The sequence below is a fragment of the Staurois parvus genome, unplaced genomic scaffold, assembly GCF_062004578.1.
Source record: "Staurois parvus isolate SC_StPar_1 unplaced genomic scaffold, SC_StPar_1.0 ptg000154l, whole genome shotgun sequence".
Lineage (NCBI taxonomy): Eukaryota > Metazoa > Chordata > Amphibia > Anura > Ranidae > Staurois > Staurois parvus.
This window is the reverse complement of record NW_028317950.1, coordinates 13,016,726-13,044,614: the sequence shown is the minus strand read 5'-3', so window position 1 is coordinate 13,044,614 and position 27,889 is coordinate 13,016,726. Positions and strand designations below refer to the sequence as shown.

Below are 27,889 nucleotides of genomic sequence, written 5' to 3'. Positions count from 1 at the left end.
GTTGTTGTTGGTCTTCGAAGGCACCCCACCAAAATGATATGAAATGCACCTGCGGACAACCATATTACACAAAGGCCTCCAGCCGCAACCAACCAGCTCGGAGACAACCATACCGTCCGCAGTGCAGCACCACCACCTTCCAGTTAAACCTCGGTTAACTGGAATGTCCCCGGGCACACCATACCACCGATGGGTCCCACACCATTATCTGTACCTCCAAGATAAGAACCGCCTCCAAGACCAACAACCGCCCAAAACCGAAACCACCCCCTGTCCCCCGAGAGGAACACAAAACTCCCTATAACAGGGGAGGGCGGGAGGGAATCTCACTCACCAACATCCAGGTCCGAAATGATGCCCCCCCCCCTGGGACACCCCACCCTAAGGTGCGGCAGAGCCCACCCACGCTCTCTCTCCACCAACCAGCACACCCATCTATCCTTTTCCACACCCCCCTGGCACATCATTAACCCTTTCCTATTCTCCTTCCCACTCTAGGCCTAGTCATGCCTGCCCTGCGCTAATTTGCCTTTCCTTTTTTTTGCTACGGGCATTACTTGACTAGAGCACCAGAGATAGGTCATCCAAATTCCCCCCTTACTATACTTAAATAAAAACCATGACACCAATTTTGGAGTAAATGGCCAACATGGCCTTTTATTAACAAACATTTTTTAACACCAACCATTCCTTATAACAGAAACATACAGAGTTGTTGTTGTTGGTCTTCGAAGGCACCCCACCAAAATGATATGAAATGCACCTGCGGACAACCATATTACACAAAGGCCTCCAGCCGCAACCAACCAGCTCGGAGACAACCATACCGTCCGCAGTGCAGCACCACCACCTTCCAGTTAAACCTCGGTTAACTGGAATGTCCCCGGGCACACCATACCACCGATGGGTCCCACACCATTATCTGTACCTCCAAGATAAGAACCGCCTCCAAGACCAACAACCGCCCAAAACCGAAACCACCCCCTGTCCCCCGAGAGGAACACAAAACTCCCTATAACAGGGGAGGGCGGGAGGGAATCTCACTCACCAACATCCAGGTCCGAAATGATGCCTCCCCCCCCTGGGACACCCCACCCTAAGGTGCGGCAGAGCCCACCCACGCTCTCTCTCCACCAACCAGCACACCCATCTATCCTTTTCCACACCCCCCTGGCACATCATTAACCCTTTCCTATTCTCCTTCCCACTCCAGGCCTAGTCATGCCTGCCCTGCGCTAATTTGCCTTTCCTTTTTTTTGCTACGGGCATTACTTGACTAGAGCACCAGAGATAGGTCATCCAAATTCCCCCCTTACTATACTTAAATAAAAACCATGACACCAATTTTGGAGTAAATGGCCAACATGGCCTTTTATTAACAAACATTTTTTAACACCAACCATTCCTTATAACAGAAACATACAGAGTTGTTGTTGTTGGTCTTCGAAGGCACCCCACCAAAATGATATGAAATGCACCTGCGGACAACCATATTACACAAAGGCCTCCAGCCGCAACCAACCAGCTCGGAGACAACCATACCGTCCGCAGTGCAGCACCACCACCTTCCAGTTAAACCTCGGTTAACTGGAATGTCCCCGGGCACACCATACCACCGATGGGTCCCACACCATTATCTGTACCTCCAAGATAAGAACCGCCTCCAAGACCAACAACCGCCACAGCACGCTGGGTAAGCCCTTACCCATGCGTGCCCCACCACAAACGAACAGCTCTCTGAACTCCGTCCTGCAAACCCAGAGCCCATAAATCCGTGCCAACGGCATTGAGATGAACCCCTTCACTCCGCAGATACCGCCAAGTATCAACCTCCAACTCAAAGTGCCGGACCACCAACCCCCCATTCCGAACAAAGAAGCGCCCCACCTCCTTGTTGACCTTGATCCGAGCCTTATTGAGCCGCTCCACCGACCGCGCCAAACGCCAAGAGGTGCGGGCTACCATGTCCGACCACACCAACACCATTTCGGGATAATCCCGACGCAATTGAAGAAAATCCAGCTTAACATCCCGCACCAGCTCCCGCATGGACCGAACCCCCAGATCGTTACCACCCGCATGAAGCACCAAAACATCCGGCGGTCTATCCAGGCATGCAAAACGCCGCACCTCAGGTACCACACGACCCCACAACATCCCCGGCACACCTATCCATCTGACACAAGCCGCTTGCCTAGCCAATCCCAGCTGCCGGCCATTAGGCCGCACATCCGCCCGCCGAGCCCCCCAAAAAACGTAGGAGTGCCCCAGGATCCAGACCAGGCAAACTGCTCCATCTGAAATAAAAGAACAAAAACTACCACAAGAACCAACAACATCACAGAGACAGGACAAACTCCCCCAGCCCCAGCAACCAAAAGAACCCGGAAACCACCCTTAGTCCCCCAGCAGATGCGGGCGAACGTACAGGCGAAATCTCTGCGAATCCCACCTACCAATCCGTTTTACCGCCTCATCCGACAAACCCCACCGGGCGGCCTCAGTAGCAGCCCCAATCCGAAACGAGTGCGAAGCATACAAAGACGCATCCAAACCAACATCCCGTAAACATTTCCGAAAAACCGACACAAATTGAAAACGAGTTAACGGGGACCCATCAGCATGCATCAAAAAGGACCCCTGCCCCACCGGACGCCGGGACAAAAATTCTCGAACCGCATGCACCGGGCACACTAGTGATCCTGGAAGGGCAAGAAACCGAACCCGCGCACCACGACCCCAGCGGTCCGTCTTAGACCGACGGATGAACACCTCCACCCAGTCGCCCGAGCACACAACATCATCCACCAACAACCCCCCAAGCACCGATTTGGATGGACTAACAAGCTCCCCAATACGCAACGCCCCAAAGAAGGCCACCGCAAAAGCCGCCCTAAACAAGCCCACTTCAAAGTCCGAAGAACAAACAAACCGCAAATGTGTAAATAAAGATCCTAACAACTCGAAGGACACCGGGCGACGAGAATCCCTACTGCGATGAACCCTACGGTAACCCCGAACAGCCTGACGCACCCAGAAATCTTTGGTAAAATCCCGACACCCTTGTAACTTAAAAAAGAAGGCCAAACCAGCCAACCGCCGATCCACCGCCGCAGCAGACACCCCCCGCACCAAATTCCTCGCCAAATAGTACAGCAATGCCACACGCACCTCCGGCCCCCAGGGATCAATATCGACCTGTTGTAACAGGTCCAGCCACTCCCGCCAAACCGACGAGTACGCAGACCATGTCGCCTCACTCACCGACCGCCGGATCCAGCCGGATACGACCCCAAGGCAATCTCCCACAGCCAGTCGGGACAAGGAACCCCACGGTGCTCCGCAGCCGGCGCCAACTCCCGGAATTTGTCCCACTGAAAACGAGACAAAGCGTCAGCCAAAGTGTTGTCCACCCCAGGGAGATGCACCGCATGGATAAAAACATTCAGCTGCAGGCAACGCAACACTAAATGGCGAAGCAGGCCAACCACCGGCCGCGAGGCAGCCGACACCCGGTTGATGACCTGAACCACCCCCAAATTGTCGCAATGAAAACGAACCTTCTGATTACGAAAATCTGCACCCCAAACCTCAACCACCAAGACCACCGGAAAAAGTTCCAACAGAACCAGGTTACGAAGGAAACCCGCCGCCACCCAGGAAGGAGGCCACGGAGCCGCACTCCACCGTCCCTGAAAAAAGGCCCCATAACCCCCGGAAGCCGCCGCATCCGTGAACAAGTCCAAGTCAAAATTGCTGACCGGGCCAGACATCCACAAAGCCCGTCCGTTAAACGAAGTCAAAAAATTGTGCCAAATCCGCAAATCCTCCCGATGCTCCCTAGTCAAACGAATAAAATGTAAAGGGGAAGCAATCCCTGCCGTCGCCGCCGCCAACCGGCGGCAAAACACCCGACCCATTGGCAGGATGCGACAAGCGAAGTTCAGTTTACCCAACAACGACTGTAAGGCCCGCAGTTGAATTTTTCGCTTGCCGAGCACCCCACCAATTTCCCCTTGCAGGGCCAAAAGCTTGTCCTCAGGCAGCCGGCACTCCATTGCATCAGAGTCCAAAACGATACCCAGGAAAGTAATGACCGAAGCCGGGCCCTCCGTCTTGTCCAAAGCCAGCGGAATCCCAAAACGTTCAGCAACGTGCTGCAAAGTGGCCAGCAAAACGGCGCACACTCTGGAAGCTGGCGGACCCACGCAAAGAAAATCATCCAAATAGTGGATGACAGAATTGACCCCGGAAACATCCCGCACCACCCACTCCACGAACGAACTGAACTGCTCAAACAAAGCGCAAGATATGGAACACCCCATGGGAAGGCACCTATCAACGTAAAACGAGCCCTCCCAATGACAACCCAAGAAACGAAAACTGTCCGGATGTACCGGCAACAATCGAAACGCGGACTCAACATCCGATTTCGCCATAAGCGAACCACGCCCATAACGACGAACCCAGAAAACCGCCGCGTCAAACGACGTGTAAGACACTGAACAGGACTGCGGATCGATAGCGTCATTCACCGACCCCCCTTTAGGAAAAGACAGGTGATGAATTAACCGAAACGAATTCGGCTCTTTCTTGGGCACCACCCCCAAGGGGGAAACCACCAGATCCGAAAACGGGGCGCAAGAAAATGGGCCGCCCATACGACCTAACCCCACTTCTTTTCGCAACTTAACCGAAACAACCTCCGCATGCCGCAAGGCCGACCGCAAGTTCCGAGCCAAAGGGGGAACGGAAGTCAAAGTGCACGGGATGTGGAAACCCTCCGAAAAACCTGCCGCCAGCAGCACAGCGGCTGCCCGATCAGGATATCTATCTAGGAAAGGCTGCATCCTTTCCACCCTCACCGGTGTCGTCCCTCTTACCCGCATGCTCGCCGGAAGGGCCTCTGCCCCGCTTGAAACAGCGCGACAACGGATGGGAGCCACCGCAACCGGAACACTCATGCTTAAAACGGCAGGAGCCTCCGAAACGACAAGCGCTTTCCTGGAACTGCCAACAGAAGCCCCTACGCTTTGAGGCCGATTGTCCGGGGGAGAATGAACCACCGGCCCCCCCCTGAAAAAACGGACCAGGAGGCCTCGCTGGAGTCATGAGGCGCATCCAAAGGCCAATGTCCTTATGGTCCCAACGCAAGGAAGGGCGAACAGCCCGCCGCTGCCGAAACTGCTCATCATACCGAAGCCACGCAGTCCCACCGTAAACCCTGTGAGCCTCGCTAATGGCGTCAAGGTAACAAAAAAGCGCCGAGCAATGCTCAGGAGCCTTCTCCCCAATAACACTGGCCATGATCGCAAACGCCTGCATCCAATTTGCAAAAGTACGCGGGATAAACCGAAAACGCCGCTTCTCCGCTTCCTCCCGCCTGCCCTCGTCAACCCGCAACCCCTCCAAAGGAAAACGCTCCAACGGCAAGAGCGTGAAGATCTCCACATACTCCCCGCTCCAAATCCGCTCCCGAACCTCCAACGGCAAGTGCGCACCTAAAGGGCCCTCGAAGCACACGTATACCTCGCACTTGGCCGAGTCCGCCAAGCCGACCGCTCCGGACACCCCCGCACCCCCATCCAAAGCCGTGGAACCCAAAGCATCAGATTCCGCCGCAACCACCGCAGGCCCAGAACCAGAGGGAGGAGAAACCCCCGATCTCCGCACGGCCCCCCGTCCTGCACTCGGACTTGTAAACCGTCCCCACCAGCCGGCGGGAGCCACGCCGCAGCAGGCCCAGGGACCCCACTACCGCCCAGCTCAAGGCGCTGCAACAAGGTACGCAAACCGGAAATCAAATCGCAGAGCCCCCCCCCGCGACCCGAATCGGGAACGCCGACCTCCCGCACCGCCGAGGCCCCGCCCCCCCACAGGTCCCCTAGTGCTGAAGAAAAAGAAAAAAGGTAACTCACCAGGCTGCCCAGGAGACGTCCCATCAGCCGCGCGACCCACGTCCAGCGATGCCGAGCGGCCAGCTGTCGCCCCCGTATCGGGTTCCGACAGCTCGCCCTCCGATCTCACGTCCTCCCCTCGACGGCTGGATGGCCTCCCAGTCCCAGGAGCCACGGATCCTCGAGCGCTGTGCCTCTGCTGGCTCCGCCTCCCGGCACCAGCCACGCCCATCGACGTCCCTGGGGTCCGACCAGACACGCCCCTGGCAGCACGTCCATCCAGCCTGTGGCTCTTCGGAGCCGCCGCTCCACGCTTCCCATGGGGCCTGCCGGCCGCAGCAGGGGACAGCCCGGCAGCCGCAGCGCTGCGTCTCCCTCGTTGGGCTCCCTCCCTGACAGGCACCTGGTCAGTGGAGGAGCCGGCGACATCCTGCTTCCTAAGCCGTGCGGGCGGGGGGGAGGGGCTTCCTCCCCGCGAGACCCCGCCCGCCGAGCTCCGCCGTTGTCGGGGATTCCTCCCGGCCTCCCCGCGAGCAGAGGCAATGGAGCGCCCTGCCAGCGGGGCCGGAGGGTCCCGAACGGGGCTCCCAGTGTGGCGCTGAACTCTGGGGGAGGGGGAGCCCGGACTAAAGCGCTCCGGAGGCCGAGACCTCCGAGCACGTGGGCGCACCCGCCCCTCTCCCGCTGGTGATGAGGCCGGGTCCTGTGAAAGACCCGGGTCCTGGGACAAGCCCGGGTCCTGCATGAAGGCAGACACCCGGCGCTGAGCTCTGGGGGAGGGGGAGCCCGGACTACAGCGCTCCGGAGGCCGAGACCCCCAGGCACGTGGGCGCACCCGCCCCTCTCCCTCTGGTGATGAGCCCGGGCCCAGCGATAAGCCCGGGTCCAGGGACACGCACGGGTCCTGCAGGAAGGCAGAGACCCGGCTCTGCAGCCAGTCCATCCCATGAGAGGCTGCCGCCTCACGCAGCTGGGCCACCAAGCCATCCATGACAGCCCCCCAAAGACCGCAACGAGACCCCCAGGGAAAAAGGCCCTAACAATATGCTGGCGTTGGGAGGGAATGAATCTCACTCACCAACGTCCAGGTCCGAAATGATGCCTCCCCCCCCCTGGGACACCCCACCCTAAGGTGCGGCAGAGCCCACCCACGCTCTCTCTCCACCAACCAGCACACCCATCTATCCTTTTCCACACCCCCCTGGCACATCATTAACCCTTTCCTATTCTCCTTCCCACTCTAGGCCTAGTCATGCCTGCCCTGCGCTGATTTTCCTTTCCTTTTTTTTGCTACGGGCATTACTTTTTGTCATAGGTTGCTGGCAGATTACGGGCCTCCCATTGCTGCTGCCAGGCCCCTAATCTGCCATGGGCCCCTGTACCGCCTCCTCATGCTGCTGGCAGGTCCAGAATGTCTCATGGGTCCCTGTACAGCCTCCCATTGCTGCTGTCTCCATCGCCACACTCTGCCATGTGCCACTTTCAGGTCTCCTCACACTGCTGCTGGGGTCCATTTTGTCATAGGTTGCTGGCAGATTACGGGCCTCCCATTGCTGCTGCCAGGCCTGTAATCTGCCATGGGCCCCTGTACCGCCTCCTCATGCTGCTGCCAGGTCCAGAGTGTCTCATGGGTCCCTGTACGGCCTCCCATTGCTGCTGTCTCCATCGCCACACTCTGCCATGTGCCACTTTCAGGTCTCCTCACACTGCTGCTGGGTTCCATTTTGTCATAGAGTGCTGGCAGATTACGGGCCTCCCATTGCTGCTGCCAGGCCCCTAATCTGCCATGGGCCCCTGTACCGCCTCCTCATGCTGCTGCCAGGTCCACAGTGTGTCATGGGTCCCTGTACGGCCTCCCATTGCTGCTGTCTCCATCGCCACACTCTGCCATGTGCCACTTTCAGGTCTCCTCACACTGCTGCTGGGTTCCATTTTGTCATAGAGTGCTGGCAGATTACGGGCCTCCCATTGCTGCTGCCTGGCCCCTAATTTGGCATGGGCCCCTGTACCGCCTCCTCTTGCTGCTGCCAGGTCCACAGTGTCTCATGGGTCCCTGTACCGCCTCCCATTGCTGCTGTCTCCATCGCCACACTCTGCCATGTGCCACTTTCAGGTCTCCTCACACTGCTGGTGGGTTCCATTTTGTCATAGGGTGCTGGCAGATTACGGGCCTCCCATTACTGCTGCCAGGTCCCTAATCTGCCATGGGCCCCTGTACCGCCTCCTCATGCTGCTGCCAGGTCCAGAGTGTCTCATGGGTCCCTGTACGGCCTCCCATTGCTGCTGTCTCCATCGCCACACTCTGCCATGTGCCACTTTCAGGTCTCCTCACACTGCTGCTGGGTTCCATTTTGTCATAGGTTGCTGGCAGATTACGGTCCTCCCATTGCTGCTGCCAGGCCTGTAATCTGCCATGGGCCCCTGTACCGCCTCCTCATGCTGCTGCCAGGTCCAGAGTGTCTCATGGGTCCCTGTACGGCCTCCCATTGCTGCTGTCTCCATCGCCACACTCTGCCATTGCCACTTTCAGGTCTCCTCACACTGCTGCTGGGTTCCATTTTGTCATAGAGTGCTGGCAGATTACGGGCCTCCCATTGCTGCTGCCAGGCCCCTAATCTGCCATGGGCCCCTGTACCGCCTCCTCATGCTGCTGCCAGGTCCACAGTGTGTCATGGGTCCCTGTACGGCCTCCCATTGCTGCTGTCTCCATCACCACACTCTGCCATGTGCCACTTTCAGGTCTCCTCACACTGCTGCTGGGTTCCATTTTGTCATAGAGTGCTGGCAGATTACGGGCCTCCCATTGCTGCTGCCAGGCCCCTAATCTGCCATGGGCCCCTGTACCGCCTCCTCTTGCTGCTGCCAGGTCCACAGTGTCTCATGGGTCCCTGTACCGCCTCCCATTGCTGCTGTCTCCATCGCCACACTCTGCCATGTGCCACTTTCAGGTCTCCTCACACTGCTGGTGGGTTCCATTTTGTCATAGGGTGCTGGCAGATTACGGGCCTCCCATTGCTGCTGCCAGGCCTGTAATCTGCCATGGGCCCCTGTACCGCCTCCTCATGCTGCTGCCAGGTCCAGAGTGTCTCATGGGTCCGTGTACGGCCTCCCATTGCTGCTGTCTCCATCGCCACACTCTGCCATGTGCCACTTTCAGGTCTCCTCACACTGCTGCTGGGTTCCATTTTGTCATAGGGTGCTGGCAGATTACGGGCCTCCCATTGCTGCTGCCAGGCCTATAATCTGCCATGGGCCCCTGTACCGCCTCCTCACGCTGCTGCCAGGTCCACAGTGTCTCATGGGTCCCTGTACCGCCTCCCATTGCTGCTGTCTCCATCGCCACACTCTGCCATGTGCCACTTTCAGGTCTCCTCACACTGATGGTGGGTTCCATTTTGTCATAGGGTGCTGGCAGATTACGGGCCTCACATTGCTGCTGCCAGGCCCCTAATCTGCCATGGGCCCCTGTACCGCCTCCTCATGCTGCTGCCAGGTCCAGAGTGTCTCATGGGTCCCTGTACGGCCTCCCATTGCTGCTGTCTCCATCGCCACACTCTGCCATGTGCCACTTTCAAATCTCCTCACACTGCTGCTGGGTTCCATTTTGTCATAGGTTGCTGGCAGATTACGGGCCTCCCATTGCTGCTGCCAGGCCTGTAATCTGCCATGGGCCCCTGTACCGCCTCCTCATGCTGCTGCCAGGTCCAGAGTGTCTCATGGGTCCCTGTACGACCTCCCATTGCTGCTGTCTCCATCGCCACACTCTGCCATGTGCCACTTTCAGGTCTCCTCACACTGCTGCTGGGTTCCATTTTGTCATAGGGTGCTGGCAGATTACGGGCCTCCCATTGCTGCTGCCAGGCCCCTAATCTGCCATGGGCCCTTGTACCGCCTCCTCATGCTGCTGCCAGGTCCACAGTGTGTCATGGGTCCCTGTACGGCCTCCCATTGCTGCTGTCTCCATCGCCACACTCTGCCATGTGCCACTTTCAGGTCTCCTCACACTGCTGCTGGGTTCCGTTTTGTGATAGGGTGCTGGCAGATTACGGGCCTCCCATTGCTGCTGCCAGGCCCCTAATCTGCCATGGGCCCCTGTACCGCCTCCTCATGCTGCTGCCAGGTCCACAGTGTCTCATGGGTCCCTGTACCGCCTCCCATTGCTGCAGTCTCCATCGCCACACTCTGCCATGTGCCACTTTCAGGTCTCCTCACACTGCTGCTGGGTTCCGTTTTGTGATAGGGTGCTGGCAGATTACGGGCCTCCCATTGCTGCTGCCAGGCCCCTAATTTGCCATGGGCCCCTGTACCGCCTCCTCATGCTGCTGCCAGGTCCAGAGTGTCTCATGGGTCCCTGTACCGCCTCCCATTGCTGCTGTCTCCATCGCCACACTCTGCCATGTGCCACTTTCAGGTCTCCTCACACTGCTGGTGGGTTCCATTTTGTCATAGGGTGCTGGCAGATTACAGGCCCCCCATTGCTGCTGCCAGGCCCCTAATCTGCCATGGGCCCCTGTACCGCCTCCTCATGCTGCTGCCAGGTCCAGAGTGTCTCATGGGTCCCTGTACGGCCTCCCATTGCTACTGTCTCCATCGCCACACTCTGCCATGTGCCACTTTCAGGTCTCCTCACACTGCTGCTGGGTTCCATTTTGTCATAGGTTGCTGGCAGATTACGGGCCTCCCATTGCTGCTGCCAGGCCTGTAATCTGCCATGGGCCCCTGTACCGCCTCCTCATGCTGCTGCCAGGTCCAGAGTGTCTCATGGGTCCCTCTACGGCCTCCCATTGCTGCTGTCTCCATCGCCACACTCTGCCATGTGCCACTTTCAGGTCTCCTCACACTGCTGCTGGGTTCCATTTTGTCATAGAGTGCTGGCAGATTACGGGCCTCCCATTGCTGCTGCCAGGCCCCTAATCTGCCATGGGCCCCTGTACCGCCTCCTCACGCTGCTGCCAGGTCCACAGTGTCTCATGGGTCCCTGTACCGCTTCCCATTGCTGCTGTCTTCATCGCCACACTCTGCCATGTGCCACTTTCAGGTCTCCTCACACTGCTGCTGGGTTCCATTTTGTCATAGGTTGCTGGCAGATTACGGGCCTCCCATTGCTGCTGCCAGGCCCCTAATCTGCCATGGGCCCCTGTACCGCCTCCTCATGCTGCTGCCAGGTCCAGAGTGTCTCATGGGTCCCTGTACGGCCTCCCATTGCTGCTGTCTCCGTCGCCACACTCTGCCATGTGCCACTTTCAGGTCTCCTCACACTGCTGCTGGGTTCCATTTTTTCATAGGGTGCTGGCAGATTACGGGCCTCCCATTGCTGCTGTCAGGCCAGTAATCTGCCATGGGCCCCCGTACCGACTCCTCATGCTGTGACGTTGCAACAAGATGGAATTCAACCCTACATATGTTAGACCGCCTTTACGAACAGCGAAAGGCCATCACCGATTTTCCTGATGTTACAAGCGGATAAAGGTACTCCCGTGTGTAACTTCGATGTCAGCCATTGGCAGCTCATGCGTGACACCTGCCGCTTGCTTAGGCCCTTTGAGGAGGCCACGCTATTCGTGAGTCGGCAGGACTATGGGATGAACGACGTCATTCCTCTGTTGCACGTCCTGGAACAAATGCTGTTAACAATGGCTGGTCAGGGTGCGGTAGACGTGGCGCACAGATCTCAACGCCACATGACCCCTGTGGGGGCAGGACAGGAAGAAGAGGAGGAGGTAGAGGAGGACATTGGTGCTTTGGAATTATTGAGTGAAATGGGTGGTTTTTCCACTCAGCGGACAGGAGTGGAGGAGCAGGAGCATCTGGTAGAGGAGGAGGAGGAGACAGAGGACCCAGACGCACCGTGGCAGTATGCTGTGGAGATGGAGGCAGGGAGTCCCTCGCATTCCTTGGCACAAATGGCCCATAGCATGCTCGGTTGCTTGCGTAGCGACAGCCGAATAATAACCATCAGACAGAGGGATGACTTTTGGCTGTCCACCTTGTTGGACCCTCGCTACCGTTCAAAAATGGTGGCCTTTTTCACACCTGCTGAGAGGGAGGCCAAAATAACGTACTATAAAAACCACCTATGTAGTCAGTTGGTCTCTGCCTTTCTGCGCCAACGTCCATCCTCAGACACTGTGGGCCCTGTGCGCTCGCGTTCCGCTGCCATGGCAGCAGGGGAGGGGTGGGGTGGTAGGAGCAGTGGCAGCTCCAACAGCAGCGGCTGCCTCAGTCTGCAGTCGATGATGAGTAGCTTTCTTCACCAGCGCAGTGAGGAAACTACTAACCAGCCGCAGCAGCAGCAGCATCAGGTGGACCTGGAGCAGGACCTCAAACAACAGGCTTGGGCCTATTTGGACAGCACCCTGCCAACCGAGGTAGACAATCCCCTTGACTACTGGGCAACGAAACTTGACCTTTGGCCCCAACTAGCTGAATTTGCCCTTGAAAGGCTGTCATGCCCGGCCAGTAGCGTGGCATCGGAGCGCATGTTTAGTGCGGCAGGAGGTATTGTAACTCCGCGGAGGACACGACTGTCCACCCAAAGTGTGGAGAGACTCACGTTTGTGAAAATGAATCAGGCGTGGATTAGTCTGGATTTCAAACCACCAGTTCCTGACACAACTGACTAAATCCGCCATGAATCATGCCCCAAACATGTGCCACTTTCAGGACTCCTCACACTGCTGCTGGGTTCCATTTTGTCATAGGGTGCTGGCAGATTACGGGCCTCCCATTGCTGCTGCCAGGCCCCTAATCTGCCATGGGCCCCTGTACCGCCTCCTCATGCTGCTGCCAGGTCCACAGTGTGTCATGGGTCCCTGTACGACCTCCCATTGCTGCTGTCTCCATCGCCACACTCTGACATGTGCCACTTTCAGGTCTCCTCACACTGCTGCTGGGTTCCATTTTGTCATAGGGTGCTGGCAGATTACGAGCCTCCCATTGCTGCTGCCAGGCCCCCAATCTGCCATGGGCCCCTGTACCGCCTCCTCACGCTGCTGCCAGGTCCACAGTGTGTCATGGGTCCCTGTACGGCCTCCCATTGCTGCTGTCTCCATCGCCACACTCTGCCATGTGCCACTTTCAGGTCTCCTCACACTGCTGCTGGGTTCCATTTTGTCATAGGGTGCTGGCAGATTACGGGCCTCCCATTGCTGCTGCCAGGCCCCTAATCTGCCATGGGCCCCTGTACCGCCTCCTCATGCTGCTGCCAGGTCCAGAGTGTCTCATGGGTCCCTGTACGGCCTCCCATTGCTGCTGTCTCCATCGCCACACTCTGCCATGTGCCACTTTCAGGTCTCCTCACACTGCTGCTGGGTTCCATTTTGTCATAGGTTGCTGGCAGATTACGGGCCTCCCATTGCTGCTGCCAGGCCTGTAATCTGCCATGGGCCCCTGTACCGCCTCCTCATGCTGCTGCCAGGTCCACAGTGTCTCATGGGTCCCTGTACCGCCTCCCATTGCTGCTGTCTCCATTGCCACACTCTGCCATGTGTCACTTTCAGGTCTCCTCACACTGCTGCTGGGTTCCATTTTGTCATAGAGTGCTGGCAGATTACGGGCCTCCCATTGCTGCTGCCAGGCCCCTAATCTGCCATGGGCCCCTGTACCGCCTCCTCACGCTGCTGCCAGGTCCACAGTGTCTCATGGGTCCCTGAACCGCCTCCCATTGCTGCTGTCTCCATCGCCACACTCTGACATGTGCCACTTTCAGGTCTCCTCACACTGCTGCTGGGTTCCATTTTGTCATAGGTTGCTGGCAGATTACGGACCTCCCATTGCTGCTGCCAGGCCCCTAATCTGCCATGGGCCCCTGTACCGCCTCCTCATGCTGCTGCCAGGTCCAGATTGTCTCATGGGTCCCTGTACGGCCTCCCATTGCTGCTGTCTCCATCGCCACACTCTGCCATGTGCCACTTTCAGGTCCCCTCACACTGCTCCTGGGTTCCATTTTTTCATAGGGTGCTGGCAGATTATGGGCCTCCCATTGCTGCTGTCAGGCCCGTAATCTGCCATGGGCCCCCGTACCGACTCCTCATGCTGTGACGTTGCAACAAGGTGGAATTCAACCCTACATATGTTAGACCGCCTTTACGAACAGCGAAAGGCCATCACCGATTTTCCTGATGTTACAAGCGGATAAAGGTACTCCCCTGTGTAACTTCGATGTCAGCCATTGGCAGCTCATGCGTGACACCTGCCGCTTGCTCATGCCCTTTGAGGAGGCCACGCTATTCGTGAGTCGGCAGGACTATGGGATGAACGACGTCATTCCTCTGTTGCACGTCCTGGAAAAAAATGCTGTTAACAATGGCTGGTCAGGGTGCGGTAGACGTGGCGCACAGATCTCAACGCCACATGACCCCTGTGGGGGCAGGACAGGAAGAAGAGGAGGAGGTAGAGGAGGACATTGGTGCTCTGGAATTATTGAGTGAAATGGGTGGTTTTTCCACTCAGCGGACAGGAGTGGAGGAGCAGGAGCATCTGGTAGAGGAGGAGGAGGAGACAGAGGACCCAGACGCTCCGTGGCAGTGTGCTGTGGAGATGGAGGCAGGGAGTCCCTCGCATTCCTTGGCACAAATGGCCCATAGCATGCTCGGTTGCTTGCGTAGCGACAGCCGAATAATAACCATCAGACAGAGGGATGACTTTTGGCTGTCCACCTTGTTGGACCCTCGCTACCGTTCAAAAATGGTGGCCTTTTTCACACCTGCTGAGAGGGAGGCCAAAATAACGTACTATAAAAACCACCTATGTAGTCAGTTGGTCTCTGCCTTTCTGCACCAACGTCCATCCTCAGACACTGTGGGTCCTGTGCGCTCGCGTTCCGCTGCAATGGCAGCAGGGGAGGGGTGGGGTGGTAGGAGCAGTGGCAGCTCCAACAGCAGCGGCTGCCTCAGTCTGCAGTCGATGATGAGTAGCTTTCTTCACCAGCGCAGTGAGGAAACTACTAACCAGCCGCAGCAGCATCAGGTGGACCTGGAGCAGGACCTCAAACAACAGGCTTGGGCCTACTTGGACAGCACCCTGCCAACCGAGGTAGACAATCCCCTTGACTACTGGGCAACGAAACTTGACCTTTGGCCCCAACTAGCTGAATTTGCCCTTGAAAGGCTGTCATGCCCGGCCAGTAGCGTGGCATCGGAGCGCATGTTTAGTGCGGCAGGAGGTATTGTAACTCCGCGGAGGACACGACTGTCCACCCAAAGTGTGGAGAGACTCACGTTTGTGAAAATGAATCAGGCGTGGATTAGTCTGGATTTCAAACCACCAGTTCCTGACACAACTGACTAAATCCGCCATGAATCATGCCGCAAACATGTGCCACTTTCAGGTCTCCTCACACTGCTGCTGGGTTCCATTTTGTCATAGGGTGCTGGCAGATTACGGGCCTCCCATTGCTGCTGCCAGGCCCCTAATCTGCCATGGGCCCCTGTACCGCCTCCTCATGCTGCTGCCAGGTCCACAGTGTGTCATGGGTCCCTGTACGACCTCCCATTGCTGCTGTCTCCTTCGCCACACTCTGACATGTGCCACTTTCAGGTCTCCTCACACTGCTGCTGGGTTCCATTTTGTCATAGGGTGCTGGCAGATTACGGGCCTCCCATTGCTGCTGCCAGGCCCATAATCTGCCATGGGCCCCCGTACCGCCTCCTCACGCTGCTGCCAGGTCCACAGTGTGTCATGGGTCCCTATACGGCCTCCCATTGCTGCTGTCTCCATCGCCACACTCTGCCATGTGCCACTTTCAGGTCTCCTCACACTGCTGCTGGGTTCCATTTTGTCATAGGGTGCTGGCAGATTACGGGCCTCCCATTGCTGCTGCCAGGCCCCTAATCTGCCATGGGCCCCTGTACCGCCTCCTCATGCTGCTGCCAGGTCCACAGTGTCTCATGGGTCCCTGTACGGCCTCCCATTGCTGCTGTCTCCATCGCCACACTCTGCCATGTGCCACTTTCAGGTCTCCTCACACTGCTGCTGGGTTCCATTTTGTCATAGGTTGCTGGCAGATTACGGGACTCCCATTGCTGCTGCCAGGCCTGTAATCTGCCATGGGCCCCTGTACCGCCTCCTCATGCTGCTGCCAGGTCCAGAGTGTCTCATGGGTCCCTCTACGGCCTCCCATTGCTGCTGTCTCCATCGCCACACTCTGCCATGTGTCACTTTCAGGTCTCCTCACACTGCTGCTGGGTTCCATTTTGTCATAGAGTGCTGGCAGATTACGGGCCTCCCATTGCTGCTGCCAGGCCCCTAATCTGCCATGGGCCCCTGTACCGCCTCCTCACGCTGCTGCCAGGTCCACAGTGTCTCATGGGTCCCTGAACCGCCTCCCATTGCTGCTGTCTCCATCGCCACACTCTGCCATGTGCCACTTTCAGGTCTCCTCACACTGCTGCTGGGTTCCATTTTGTCATAGGTTGCTGGCAGATTACGGACCTCCCATTGCTGCTGCCAGGCCCCTAATCTGCCATGGGCCCCTGTACCGCCTCCTCATGCTGCTGCCAGGTCCAGATTGTCTCATGGGTCCCTGTACGGCCTCCCATTGCTGCTGTCTCCATCGCCACACTCTGCCATGTGCCACTTTCAGGTCCCCTCACACTGCTGCTGGGTTCCATTTTTTCATAGGTTGCTGGCAGATTACGGGCCTCCCATTGCTGCTGTCAGGCCCGTAATCTGCCATGGGCCCCCGTACCGACTCCTCATGCTGTGACGTTGCAACAAGGTGGAATTCAACCCTACATATGTTAGACCGCCTTTACGAACAGCGAAAGGCCATCACCGATTTTCCTGATGTTACAAGCGGATAAAGGTACTCCCCTGTGTAACTTCGATGTCAGCCATTGGCAGCTCATGCGTGACACCTGCCGCTTGCTCATGCCCTTTGAGGAGGCCACGCTATTCGTGAGTTGGCAGGACTATGGGATGAACGACGTCATTCCTCTGTTGCACGTCCTGGAACAAATGCTGTTAACAATGGCTGGACAGGGTGCGGTAGACGTGGCGCACAGATCTCAATGCCACATGACCCCTGTGGGGGCAGGACAGGAAGAAGAGGAGGAGGTAGAGGAGGACATTGGTGCTCTGGAATTATTGAGTGAAATGGGTGGTTTTTCCACTCAGCGGACAGGAGTGGAGGAGCAGGAGCATCTGGTAGAGGAGGAGGAGGAGACAGAGGACCCAGACGCTCCGTGGCAGTGTGCTGTGGAGATGGAGGCAGGGAGTCCCTTGCATTCCTTGGCACAAATGGCCCATAGCATGCTCGGTTGCTTGCGTAGCGACAGCCGAATAATAACCATCAGACAGAGGGATGACTTTTGGCTGTCCACCTTGTTGGACCCTCGCTACCGTTCAAAAATGGTGGCCTTTTTCACACCTGCTGAGAGGGAGGCCAAAATAACGTACTATAAAAACCACCTATGTAGTCAGTTGGTCTCTGCCTTTCTGCGCCAACGTCCATCCTCAGACACTGTGGGCCCTGTGCGCTCGCGTTCCGCTGCCATGGCAGCAGGGGAGGGGTGGGGTGGTAGGAGCAGTGGCAGCTCCAACAGCAGCGGCTGCCTCAGTCTGCAGTCGATGATGAGTAGCTTTCTTCACCAGCGCAGTGAGGAAACTACTAACCAGCCGCAGCAGCATCAGGTGGACCTGGAGCAGGACCTCAAACAACAGGCTTGGGCCTACTTGGACAGCACCCTGCCAACCGAGGTAGACAATCCCCTTGACTACTGGGCAACGAAACTTGACCTTTGGCCCCAACTAGCTGAATTTGCCCTTTAAAGGCTGTCATGCCCGGCCAGTAGCGTGGCATCGGAGCGCGTGTTTAGTGCGGCAGGAGGTATTGTAACTCCGCGGAGGACACGACTGTCCACCCAAAGGGTGGAGAGACTCACGTTTGTGAAAATGAATCAGGCGTGGATTAGTCTGGATTTCAAACCACCAGTTCCTGACACAACTGACTAAATCCGCCATGAATCATGCCCCAAACATGTGCCACTTTCAGGTCTCCTCACACTGCTGCTGGGTTCATTTTTGTCATAGGGTGCTGGCAGATTACGGGCCTCCCATTGCTGCTGCCAGGCCCCTAATCTGCCATGGGCCCCTGTACCGCCTCCTCATGCTGCTGCCAGTTCCACAGTGTGTCATGGGTCCCTGTACGACCTCCCATTACTGCTGTCTCCATCGCCACACTGCCATGTGCCACTTTCAGGTCTCCTCACACTGCTGCTGGGTTCCATTTTGTCATAGGTTGCTGGCAGATTACGGGCCTCCCATTGCTGCTGCCAGGCCCCCAATCTGCCATGGGCCCCTGTACCGCCTCCTCACGCTGCTGCCAGGTCCACAGTGTGTCATGGGTCCCTGTACGGCCTCCCATTGCTGCTGTCTCCATCGCCACACTCTGCCATGTGCCACTTTCAGGTCTCCTCACACTGCTGCTGGGTTCCATTTTGTCATAGGGTGCTGGCAGATTACGGGCCTCCCATTGCTGCTGCCAGGCCCCTAATCTGCCATGGGCCCCCGTACCGCCTCCTCACGCTGCTGCCATGTCCACAGTGTGTCATGGGTCCCTGTACGGCCTCCCATTGCTGCTGTCTCCATCGCCACACTCTGCCATGTGCCACTTTCAGGTCTCCTCACACTGCTGCTGGGTTCCATTTTGTCATAGGGTGCTGGCAGATTACGGGCCTCCCATTGCTGCTGCCAGGCCCCTAATCTGCCATGGGCCCCTGTACCGCCTCCTCATGCTGCTGCCAGGTCCACAGTGTCTCATGGGTCCCTGTACGACCTCCCATTGCTGCTGTCTCCATCGCCACACTCTGACATGTGCCACTTTCATGTCTCCTCACACTGCTGCTAGGTTCCATTTTGTCATAGGGTGCTGGCAGATTACGGGTCTCCCATTGCTGCTGCCAGGCCCCTAATCTGCCATGGGCCCCCGTACCGCCTCCTCACGCTGCTGCCAGGTCCACAGTGTGTTATGGGTCCCTGTACGGCCTCCCATTGCTGCTGTCTCCATCGCCACACTCTGCCATGTGCCACTTTCAGGTCTCCTCACACTGCTGCTGGGTTCCATTTTGTCATAGGGTGCTGGCAGATTACGGGCCTCCCATTGCTGCTGCCAGGCCCCTAATCTGCCATGGGCCCCCGTACCGCCTCCTCATGCTGCTGCCAGGTCCACAGTGTGTCATGGGTCCCTGTACGACCTCCCATTGCTGCTGTCTCCATCGCCACACTCTGACATGTGCCACTTTCAGGTCTCCTCACACTGCTGCTGGGTTCCATTTTGTCATAGGTTGCTGGCAGATTACGGGCCTCCCATTGCTGCTGCCAGGCCCCCAATCTGCCATGGGCCCCTGTACCGCCTCCTCACGCTGCTGCCAGGTCCACAGTGTGTCATGGGTCCCTGTACGACCTCCCATTGCTGCTGTCTCCATCGCCACACTCTGACATGTGCCACTTTCAGGTCTCCTCACACTGCTGCTGGGTTCCATTTTGTCATAGGTTGCTGGCAGATTACGGGACTCCCATTGCTGCTGCCAGGCCCCCAATCTGCCATGGGCCCCTGTACCGCCTCCTCACACTGCTGCCAGGTCCACAGTGTGTCATGGGTCCCTGTATGGCCTCCCATTGCTGCTGTCTCCATCGCCACACTCTGCCATGTGCCACTTTCAGGTCTCCTCACACTGCTGCTGGGTTCCATTTTGTCATAGGGTGCTGGCAGATTACGGGCCTCCCATTGCTGCTGCCAGGCCCCTAATCTGCCATGGGCCCCCGTACCGCCTCCTCACGCTGCTGCCAGGTCCACAGTGTGTCATGGGTCCCTGTACGGCCTCCCATTGCTGCTGTCTCCATTGCCACACTCTGCCATGTGCCACTTTCAGGTCTCCTCACACTGCTGGTGGGTTCCATTTTGTCATAGGGTGCTGGCAGATTACGGGCCTCCCATTGCTGCTGCCAGGCCCCTAATCTGCCATGGGCCCCTGTACCGCCTCCTCATGCTGCTGCCAGGTCCACAGTGTGTCATGGGTCCCTGTACGGCCTCCCATTGCTGCTGTCTCCATCGCCACACTCTGCCATGTGCCACTTTCAGGTCTCCTCACACTGCTGCTGGGTTCCATTTTGTCATAGGGTGCTGGCAGATTTCGGGCCTCCCATTGCTGCTGCCAGGCCCCTAATCTGCCATGGGCCCCCGTACCGCCTCCTCACGCTGCTGCCAGGTCCACAGTGTGTCATGGGTCCCTGTACGGCCTCCCATTGCTGCTGTCTCCATCGCCACACTCTGCCATGTGCCACTTTCAGGTCTCCTCACACTGCTGCTGGGTTCCATTTTGTCATAGGGTGCTGGCAGATTACGGGCCTCCCATTACTGCTGCCAGGCCCCTAATCTGCCATGGGCCCCTGTACCGCCTCCTCATGCTGCTGCCAGGTCCACAGTGTGTCATGGGTCCCTGTACGGCCTCCCATTGCTGCTGTCTCCATCGCCACACTCTGCCATGTGCCACTTTCAGGTCTCCTCACACTGCTGCTGGGTTCCATTTTGTCATAGGGTGCTGGCAGATTACGGGCCTCCCATTGCTGCTGCCAGGCCCCTAATCTGCCATGGGCCCCCGTACCGCCTCCTCACGCTGCTGCCAGGTCCACAGTGTGTCATGGGTCCCTGTACGGCCTCCCATTGCTGCTGTCTCCATCGCCACACTCTGCCATGTGCCACTTTCAGGTCTCCTCACACTGCTGCTGGGTTCCATTTTGTCATAGGGTGCTGGCAGATTACGGGCCTCCCATTGCTGCTGCCAGGCCCCTAATCTGCCATGGGCCCCCGTACCGCCTCCTCACGCTGCTGCCAGGTCCACAGTGTGTCATGGGTCCCTGTACGGCCTCCCATTGCTGCTGTGTCCATCGCCACACTCTGCCATGTGCCACTTTCAGGTCTCCTCACACTGCTGGTGGGTTCCATTTTGTCATAGGGTGCTGTATGGCCTCCCATTGCTGCTGCCTCCACCGCCACACTGTGGCTCCACACTCTGGTTTTGGCCCCGTGACTGCCCAAATGAGTGAAGTGTGCGGTGATTCTAAGATCGACGGCACTCATCTGCATGTCATACTGACTGACAGTATTATTTCTCTTCCCCAGCAGACTCCAAGGGCATTTAAATTAAAGGTACAGTGTTCTGCACTAATATAAAGGCTCTCTGAAGCCTAGAAACACCCTTTTATAAGTTAAATTCGCAGCGAATATATTCGACTCGAATCGAATTTTTTTCACTAATTCGCCGAATCAGTCGAATCGAATTTTTGAATAATTCGCTCATCTCTTATTACAATGAACATATCCAGTCACATGTAATTAAGAGTTTTCTGTGTTTATTACAGGTAGCAGGAGGCTGTTTAACATGATAAATAGGACAAAATGACTTAACATGTGCCCTGTTGGTTAGTAAATGTCGCTGTTACTATTATGCAATCAGATTAGTCGCAGCATGAATATGAATATATATTGCAGCTATGCGATTTGGCGCTAAGATACAGGGAATGTGATCTCTCTATTGTAATACGCTATTGTTATGCAGAATAGTCTACTAGCATATCTGCAGAGGGCTAGGTATTCAGTATTGCAATTAAAGATGTTTATTAATGCATATTAAAATACTTATTAATGTATATGAAAATGTTTAGTAGTTTATAGAGGACAGTGATGACAGTGAACATATCCAGTCACATGTAATTAAGAGTTTTCTGTGTTTATTACAGCCATTCCTAATAAAGCACTTCTGGTTTCACCCGACTCATCCTTCGCACAGTGGAATTATTTACCGTATGTGCAACAATTACATTATTGAATTAAATTTATAATTATTATATTATTATTTTTATAATTATTTATTATATTATAATTTATAATTTTGTGTTTCAAACTTTATCATACCCGGGATGTTTATTAGACTCTTGTTTGGACAGATTTAAGTGAGTTATTCCTAAGAATTACAGGCCTACAATATAAAACAACAAATTTCCATGCAAAACAATGTACCACTTTGACATTCAAAAATATTGATTCGTTAGACTGCCAGGGAGGTTAAACTCGTTCTTTCCAACCTGCATGCCCTGAATAGATGGGTTACTTTACAATGCTATAGCAAAGCGTTCCATGGCACGTACTGTATATACAAAAACAGACAAAGGGCAACCCTGGCATGTACCATTGCATATCACTATCAGGACAGAGAGAGTGCTTTTTATCTTTACTGTAGCCATGGAAGCCAGATACAGTGCACATATTTTCAATACAGAGAATAGGAGTAATAAATATCTGAATTAGCGTTGCGGACCAGCCTAGGCGATCAAACCCCTTTTCAGCATCAACCGACAGGAGACAAAGAGGAGCTCCTGTTTTTTGTGTGTAAGCTATCAATATAAGGGCTTTGATAGTGTTGTCCCTGGTTTTGCATTTAGGTACAAAGCCTACCTGGTCTGAGTGAACAAGAGAAGAAAGGAGGGACTTAAGTCATTCGGAAATTATTTTGGCATATATTTTCAGGTCTAGATGTATGAAAGAGATAGGTCTATAGCTAGGATAAAGGGAGGGGTCCTTGCCTTCTTTTAGGATTATGGTAATGCTGTGTTCACCTAAACATGGTAATGGACAAAAATAATCAGAATAGATTACTTGACTACATTAAAATGTTTGTTTTTTTACAAACATGTGTCATTGTTTTAAAATATAAATAATATGTGGGCGTATTTAAAACAAAGATCTTTATTAGTAAAGGCACATTATGAAATCCTCTGTTAAGGTTGTGGGCCATTTACCAATCTAACAGTAAAGCAGTTCATGAAAAAAGATTTATAGCTCTGGGCCTCATTAAATTGACACTAAACTCTGGTTTTTAAAATGTTATTCAAGTATGCAGTTTTAACTCAAAGTACCCTCAATTTCTCTCAGCCCCCTAAATTTCCATTTCCAAATTCTTTTTTTTTTTGCTTCTGTAATCTTGTTTCCTGTTAGAGGGTAGCTGATTTCGTTCTCCATTTCCACATTGTACTGTATGTATGAATGTGGCTACTCTGTCTTGCTGGGATGTGTAGTGTACGTAGAGCAGTGAAGGTCAGGAGCTCACAAAGGACATTTCAATGAAGTAGAAAAACAGAGTATGGCACAATTTAATGAAAAGTAGGGCCAATAATTAGTGGATGTGTATGGATTATTTTTGGAGAATAACATTATTTTTTGTCTCATTTAAAGGCCTAGTATGGCTTTCAATATTTGTATCTATTTAGTTTCTCTTCTGGGAAATGCCTTTATTTCCCCCTCTAGGATCTTCTTAGACCTCTATCCTAGATGAAGAATTTAATATGAAAAGTATCAAAATTGTTTTTCATTTTCAATTAAATATATGTGGTCTCAAATACGATGATGGAATTTTCATTTTGTTTTGCCACCTGCAGTAAAGTACAATAAATATAAAATGTTTGTGGTTTGGCAATCAAAATAATGCCTTGGTGAAAATTTTAAACCAGTAAGCTATCTCATTTTGCTCTCTCCAAGAGCATTGGGTGCATATCCCACATTTAAACATGTCCTTTCGTTCACGTGGTCCCTTCTACTTTCTTCAGTATAATGAAGCTGCCTGCCTGCTAAAGTGACTCAATACCAGTTCTGGGTTGTTTATCACATACATCCATACCACTTTATGGCTTGTAAGTAGACACCAGTATTTATGAATTTTTTTTGTATCTGGTGATGGGTATAGCAGGTGATGGTTTTTGTAGTGCTTACTGTTTTATTACTTCTAAGGGTAACCAGTAAAGTTTCTATTGGCTTACCTTTGGCTTTTTATATGATTTCTTTAAAATGGTCTTACTGTAGCCTCTTTGTCATTGCCTTTGCATTAAAGCAGAGTACCCGGAGGAAACCCACGCAGGCACAGGGAGAACATGCAAACTCCAGGCAGGTGGTGCCGTGGTTGGGATTCGAACCAACGACCTTAGTACTGCGACAATTGTAAACAATTAATGGCTTCGATTCATTGCATTCTTTGTTTCAATTGTGTTTTTAGCTGTGATTGGTCACAGTGATCACATGGTACAGACGGCACTAATCATAGCTCATCTGTACCATGTGATTAGCATTGGCCAATCACAGCTAATCACAACAAAACTCAATTAATTGATTTCATTCAATAAAATGCTTGCTTAGTGGAGTGAAATTCACTGCTATAAGTAATCATAATGTAATCATAATGTGTAAAATAAAAATCCTGATCTCTTCCCCAGAGTAGTACAATGAAACTATGGTAACATTATATTTCTTTGCTCACAGTGTGTCACCAGTCATTGTCGATAGTCATAGCCACACCAGTTATGTGATTACTAGAGATGAGGGAATCGAAGTATCCGAAGTGGAATTCGAGTCGAATATCGGAAAAATTTCGATTCGTGCCGAATCCGAAAAATAGCCTAATTCGGACGCGCGAATCGAAATTTTTCAGAAAATGGCGGCTGACATGTGCGGCGACGGAGCGGGGATGTCTGGGAAGGCGCGCAGACAAGGCGCGCTGACCCATAATGCATTCCTCAACTACATGTGATCGCATCAGCCTATCAGCAGCCAGCCAGCCAGCACTGTGTAATGGTCGAGCTATAAATAGCGGCCATTTTGGAATTCTTCATTTGCCTGCAGTTATTGAACAGAGGCAGACCGCTCTGTACTAGGGACAGGGACAGAGTTAGGGCCACAGAAACGATAATTGGGGACAGAGAAAAGTTACTTAGGGACAGAGAACCATTACTCAGGGACACAGACTTGTTAATGAGGGCCACAGAATCGTTATTTAGGGACAAAGAAACGCTAGTTAGGGCCACAGAATTCATAATCAGGGACAGACAGAATTGTTACTCAGTGCCAGAGAATTGTTACTTAGGGCCACAGAAACGTTATTAGGGCCACAGAATTGTTACTCAGGGACAGACAGAATTGTTACTGAGTGCCAGAGAATTGTTACTCAGGGACAGACAGAATTGTTACTGAGTGCCAGAGAATTGTTACTTAGGGCCACAGAAACTTTAATTAGGGCCACAGAATTTTTACTCAGGGACAGACAGAATTGTTACTGAGTGCCAGAGAATTGTTACTCAGGGACAGACAGAATTGTTACTGAGTGCCAGAGAATTGTTACTCAGGGCCACAGAAACTTTACTTAGGGCCACAGAATTTTTACTCAGGGACAGACAGAATTGTTACTGAGTGCCAGAGAATTGTTACTCAGGGACAGACAGAATTGTTACTGAGTGCCAGAGAATTGTTACTTAGGGCCACAGAAACTTTACTTAGGGCCACAGAATTGTTACTCGCACAGACACAGAATTGTTACTCGCACAGACACAGAATTGTTACTGAAGGCCACAGAACTGTTACTTAGGGCCACAGAATTGTTACTCGCACAGACACAGAATTGTTACTCGCACAGACACAGAACTGTTACTGAGGGCCACAGAACTGTTACTTAGGGACAAAGAAACGCTAGTTAGGGCCACAGAATTCATACTCAGGGACAGACAGAATTGTTACGGAGTGCCAGAGAATTGTTACTCAGGGACAAACAGAATTGTTACGGAGTGCCAGAGAATTGTTACTCAGGGACAGACAGAATTGTTACTGAGTGCCAGAGAATTGTTACTTAGGGCCACAGAAACTTTAATTAGGGCCACAGAATTTTTACTCAGGGACAGACAGAATTGTTACTGAGTGCCAGAGAATTGTTACTCAGGGACAGACAGAATTGTTACCGAGTGCCAGAGAATTGTTACTCAGGGACAGACAGAATTGTTACTGAGTGCCAGAGAATTGTTACTTAGGGCCACAGAAACTTTAATTAGGGCCACAGAATTTTTACTCAGGGACAGACAGAATTGTTACTGAGTGCCAGAGAATTGTTACTCAGGGACAGACAGAATTGTTACCGAGTGCCAGAGAATTGTTACTCAGGGACAGACAGAATTGTTACTGAGTGCCAGAGAATTGTTACTTAGGGCCACAGAAACTTTAATTAGGGCCACAGAATTTTTACTCAGGGACAGACAGAATTGTTACTGAGTGCCAGATAATTGTTACTCAGGGACAGACAGAATTGTTACTGAGTGCCAGAGAATTGTTACTTAGGGCCACAGAAACTTTAATTAGGGCCACAGAATTTTTACTCAGGGACAGACAGAATTGTTACTGAGTGCCAGAGAATTGTTACTCAGGGACAGACAGAATTGTTACCGAGTGCCAGAGAATTGTTACTCAGGGACAGACAGAATTGTTACTGAGTGCCAGATAATTGTTACTCAGGGCCCCAGAAACTTTACTTAGGGCCACATAATTTTTACTCAGGGACAGACAGAATTGTTACTGAGTGCCAGAGAATTGTTACTCAGGGACAGACAGAATTGTTACTGAGTGCCAGAGAATTGTTACTCAGGGACAGACAGAATTGTTACTGAGTGCCAGATAATTGTTACTCAGGGCCCCAGAAACTTTACTTAGGGCCACAGAATTTTTACTCAGGGACAGACAGAATTGTTACTGAGTGCCAGAGAATTGTTACTCAGGGACAGACAGAATTGTTACGGAGTGCCAGAGAATTGTTACTCAGGGACAGACATAATTGTTACTGAGTGCCAGAGAATTGTTACTTAGGGCCACAGAAACTTTAATTAGGGCCACAGAATTTTTACTCAGGGACAGACAGAATTGTTACTGAGTGCCAGAGAATTGTTACTCAGGGACAGACAGAATTGTTACCGAGTGCCAGAGAATTGTTACTCAGGGACAGACAGAATTGTTACTGAGTGCCAGAGAATTGTTACTTAGGGCCACAGAAACTTTAATTAGGGCCACAGAATTTTTACTCAGGGACAGACAGAATTGTTACTGAGTGCCAGAGAATTGTTACTCAGGGACAGACAGAATTGTTACTGAGTGCCAGAGAATTGTTACTTAGGGCCACAGAAACTTTAATTAGGGCCACAGAATTTTTACTCAGGGACAGACAGAATTGTTACTGAGTGCCAGAGAATTGTTACTCAGGGACAGACAGAATTGTTACGGAGTGCCAGAGAATTGTTACTCAGGGACAGACAGAATTGTTACTGAGTGCCAGAGAATTGTTACTTAGGGCCACAGAAACTTTAATTAGGGCCACAGAATTTTTACTCAGGGACAGACAGAATTGTTACTGAGTGCCAGAGAATTGTTACTCAGGGACAGACAGAATTGTTACCGAGTGCCAGAGAATTGTTACTCAGGGACAGACAGAATTGTTACTGAGTGCCAGAGAATTGTTACTTAGGGCCACAGAAACTTTAATTAGGGCCACAGAATTTTTACTCAGGGACAGACAGAATTGTTACTGAGTGCCAGAGAATTGTTACTCAGGGACAGACAGAATTGTTACGGAGTGCCAGAGAATTGTTACTCAGGGCCACAGAAACTTTACTTAGGGCCACAGAATTTTTACTCAGGGACAGACAGAATTGTTACTGAGTGCCAGAGAATTGTTACTCAGGGACAGACAGAATTGTTACGGAGTGCCAGAGAATTGTTACTTAGGGCCACAGAAACTTTAATTAGGGCCACAGAATTTTTACTCAGGGACAGACAGAATTGTTACTGAGTGCCAGATAATTGTTACTCAGGGACAGACAGAATTGTTACTGAGTGCCAGAGAATTGTTACTTAGGGCCACAGAAACTTTAATTAGGGCCACAGAATTTTTACTCAGGGACAGACAGAATTGTTACTGAGTGCCAGAGAATTGTTACTCAGGGACAGACAGAATTGTTACCGAGTGCCAGAGAATTGTTACTCAGGGACAGACAGAATTGTTACTGAGTGCCAGATAATTGTTACTCAGGGCCCCAGAAACTTTACTTAGGGCCACATAATTTTTACTCAGGGACAGACAGAATTGTTACTGAGTGCCAGAGAATTGTTACTCAGGGACAGACAGAATTGTTACTGA

The 27,889-nt window shown here is 53.2% G+C and overlaps 3 protein-coding genes across 3 annotated transcripts in view; 1 reads left to right on the top strand and 2 right to left on the bottom strand.

Moving 5' to 3' along the window:
* Nucleotides 1-27,889, top strand: part of LOC149463526 (ficolin-1-B-like) — a 638,327-nt gene that overhangs the window by 521,278 nt on the left and 89,160 nt on the right. The gene's annotated exons all lie outside the window — the stretch shown is intronic.
* On the bottom strand, nt 1,417-6,129 carry LOC149463527 (uncharacterized). Its single transcript, XM_089675317.1, has 2 exons — nt 5,919-6,129; nt 1,417-2,297 (listed from the first exon to the last, which is right to left on the bottom strand). Exons 1-2 carry the CDS (start codon nt 6,127-6,129, stop codon nt 1,702-1,704), a joined length of 807 nt encoding a protein of 268 aa, XP_089531443.1. The 3' UTR covers nt 1,417-1,701.
* Nucleotides 3,790-4,889, bottom strand: LOC149463528 (uncharacterized). The gene is made up of 2 exons (XM_089675384.1): nt 3,882-4,889; nt 3,790-3,840 (listed from the first exon to the last, which is right to left on the bottom strand). Exons 1-2 carry the CDS (start codon nt 4,887-4,889, stop codon nt 3,790-3,792), a joined length of 1,059 nt encoding a protein of 352 aa, XP_089531510.1.

Coding starts and splice junctions, on each gene's coding strand:
- LOC149463527 (XM_089675317.1), bottom strand. CDS start 6,129: ATGGGCGTGGCTGGTGCCGGGAGGCGGAGCCAGCAGAGGCACAGCGCT. Junction 2,298..5,918: donor GACGTCTCCTGGGCAGCCTG/GTGAGTTACCTT, acceptor CTTTTATTTCAG/ATGGAGCAGTTTGCCTGGTC.
- LOC149463528 (XM_089675384.1), bottom strand. CDS start 4,889: ATGCGGGTAAGAGGGACGACACCGGTGAGGGTGGAAAGGATGCAGCCT. Junction 3,841..3,881: donor GCCGGTTGGCGGCGGCGACG/GCAGGGATTGCT, acceptor TCGTTTGACTAG/GGAGCATCGGGAGGATTTGC.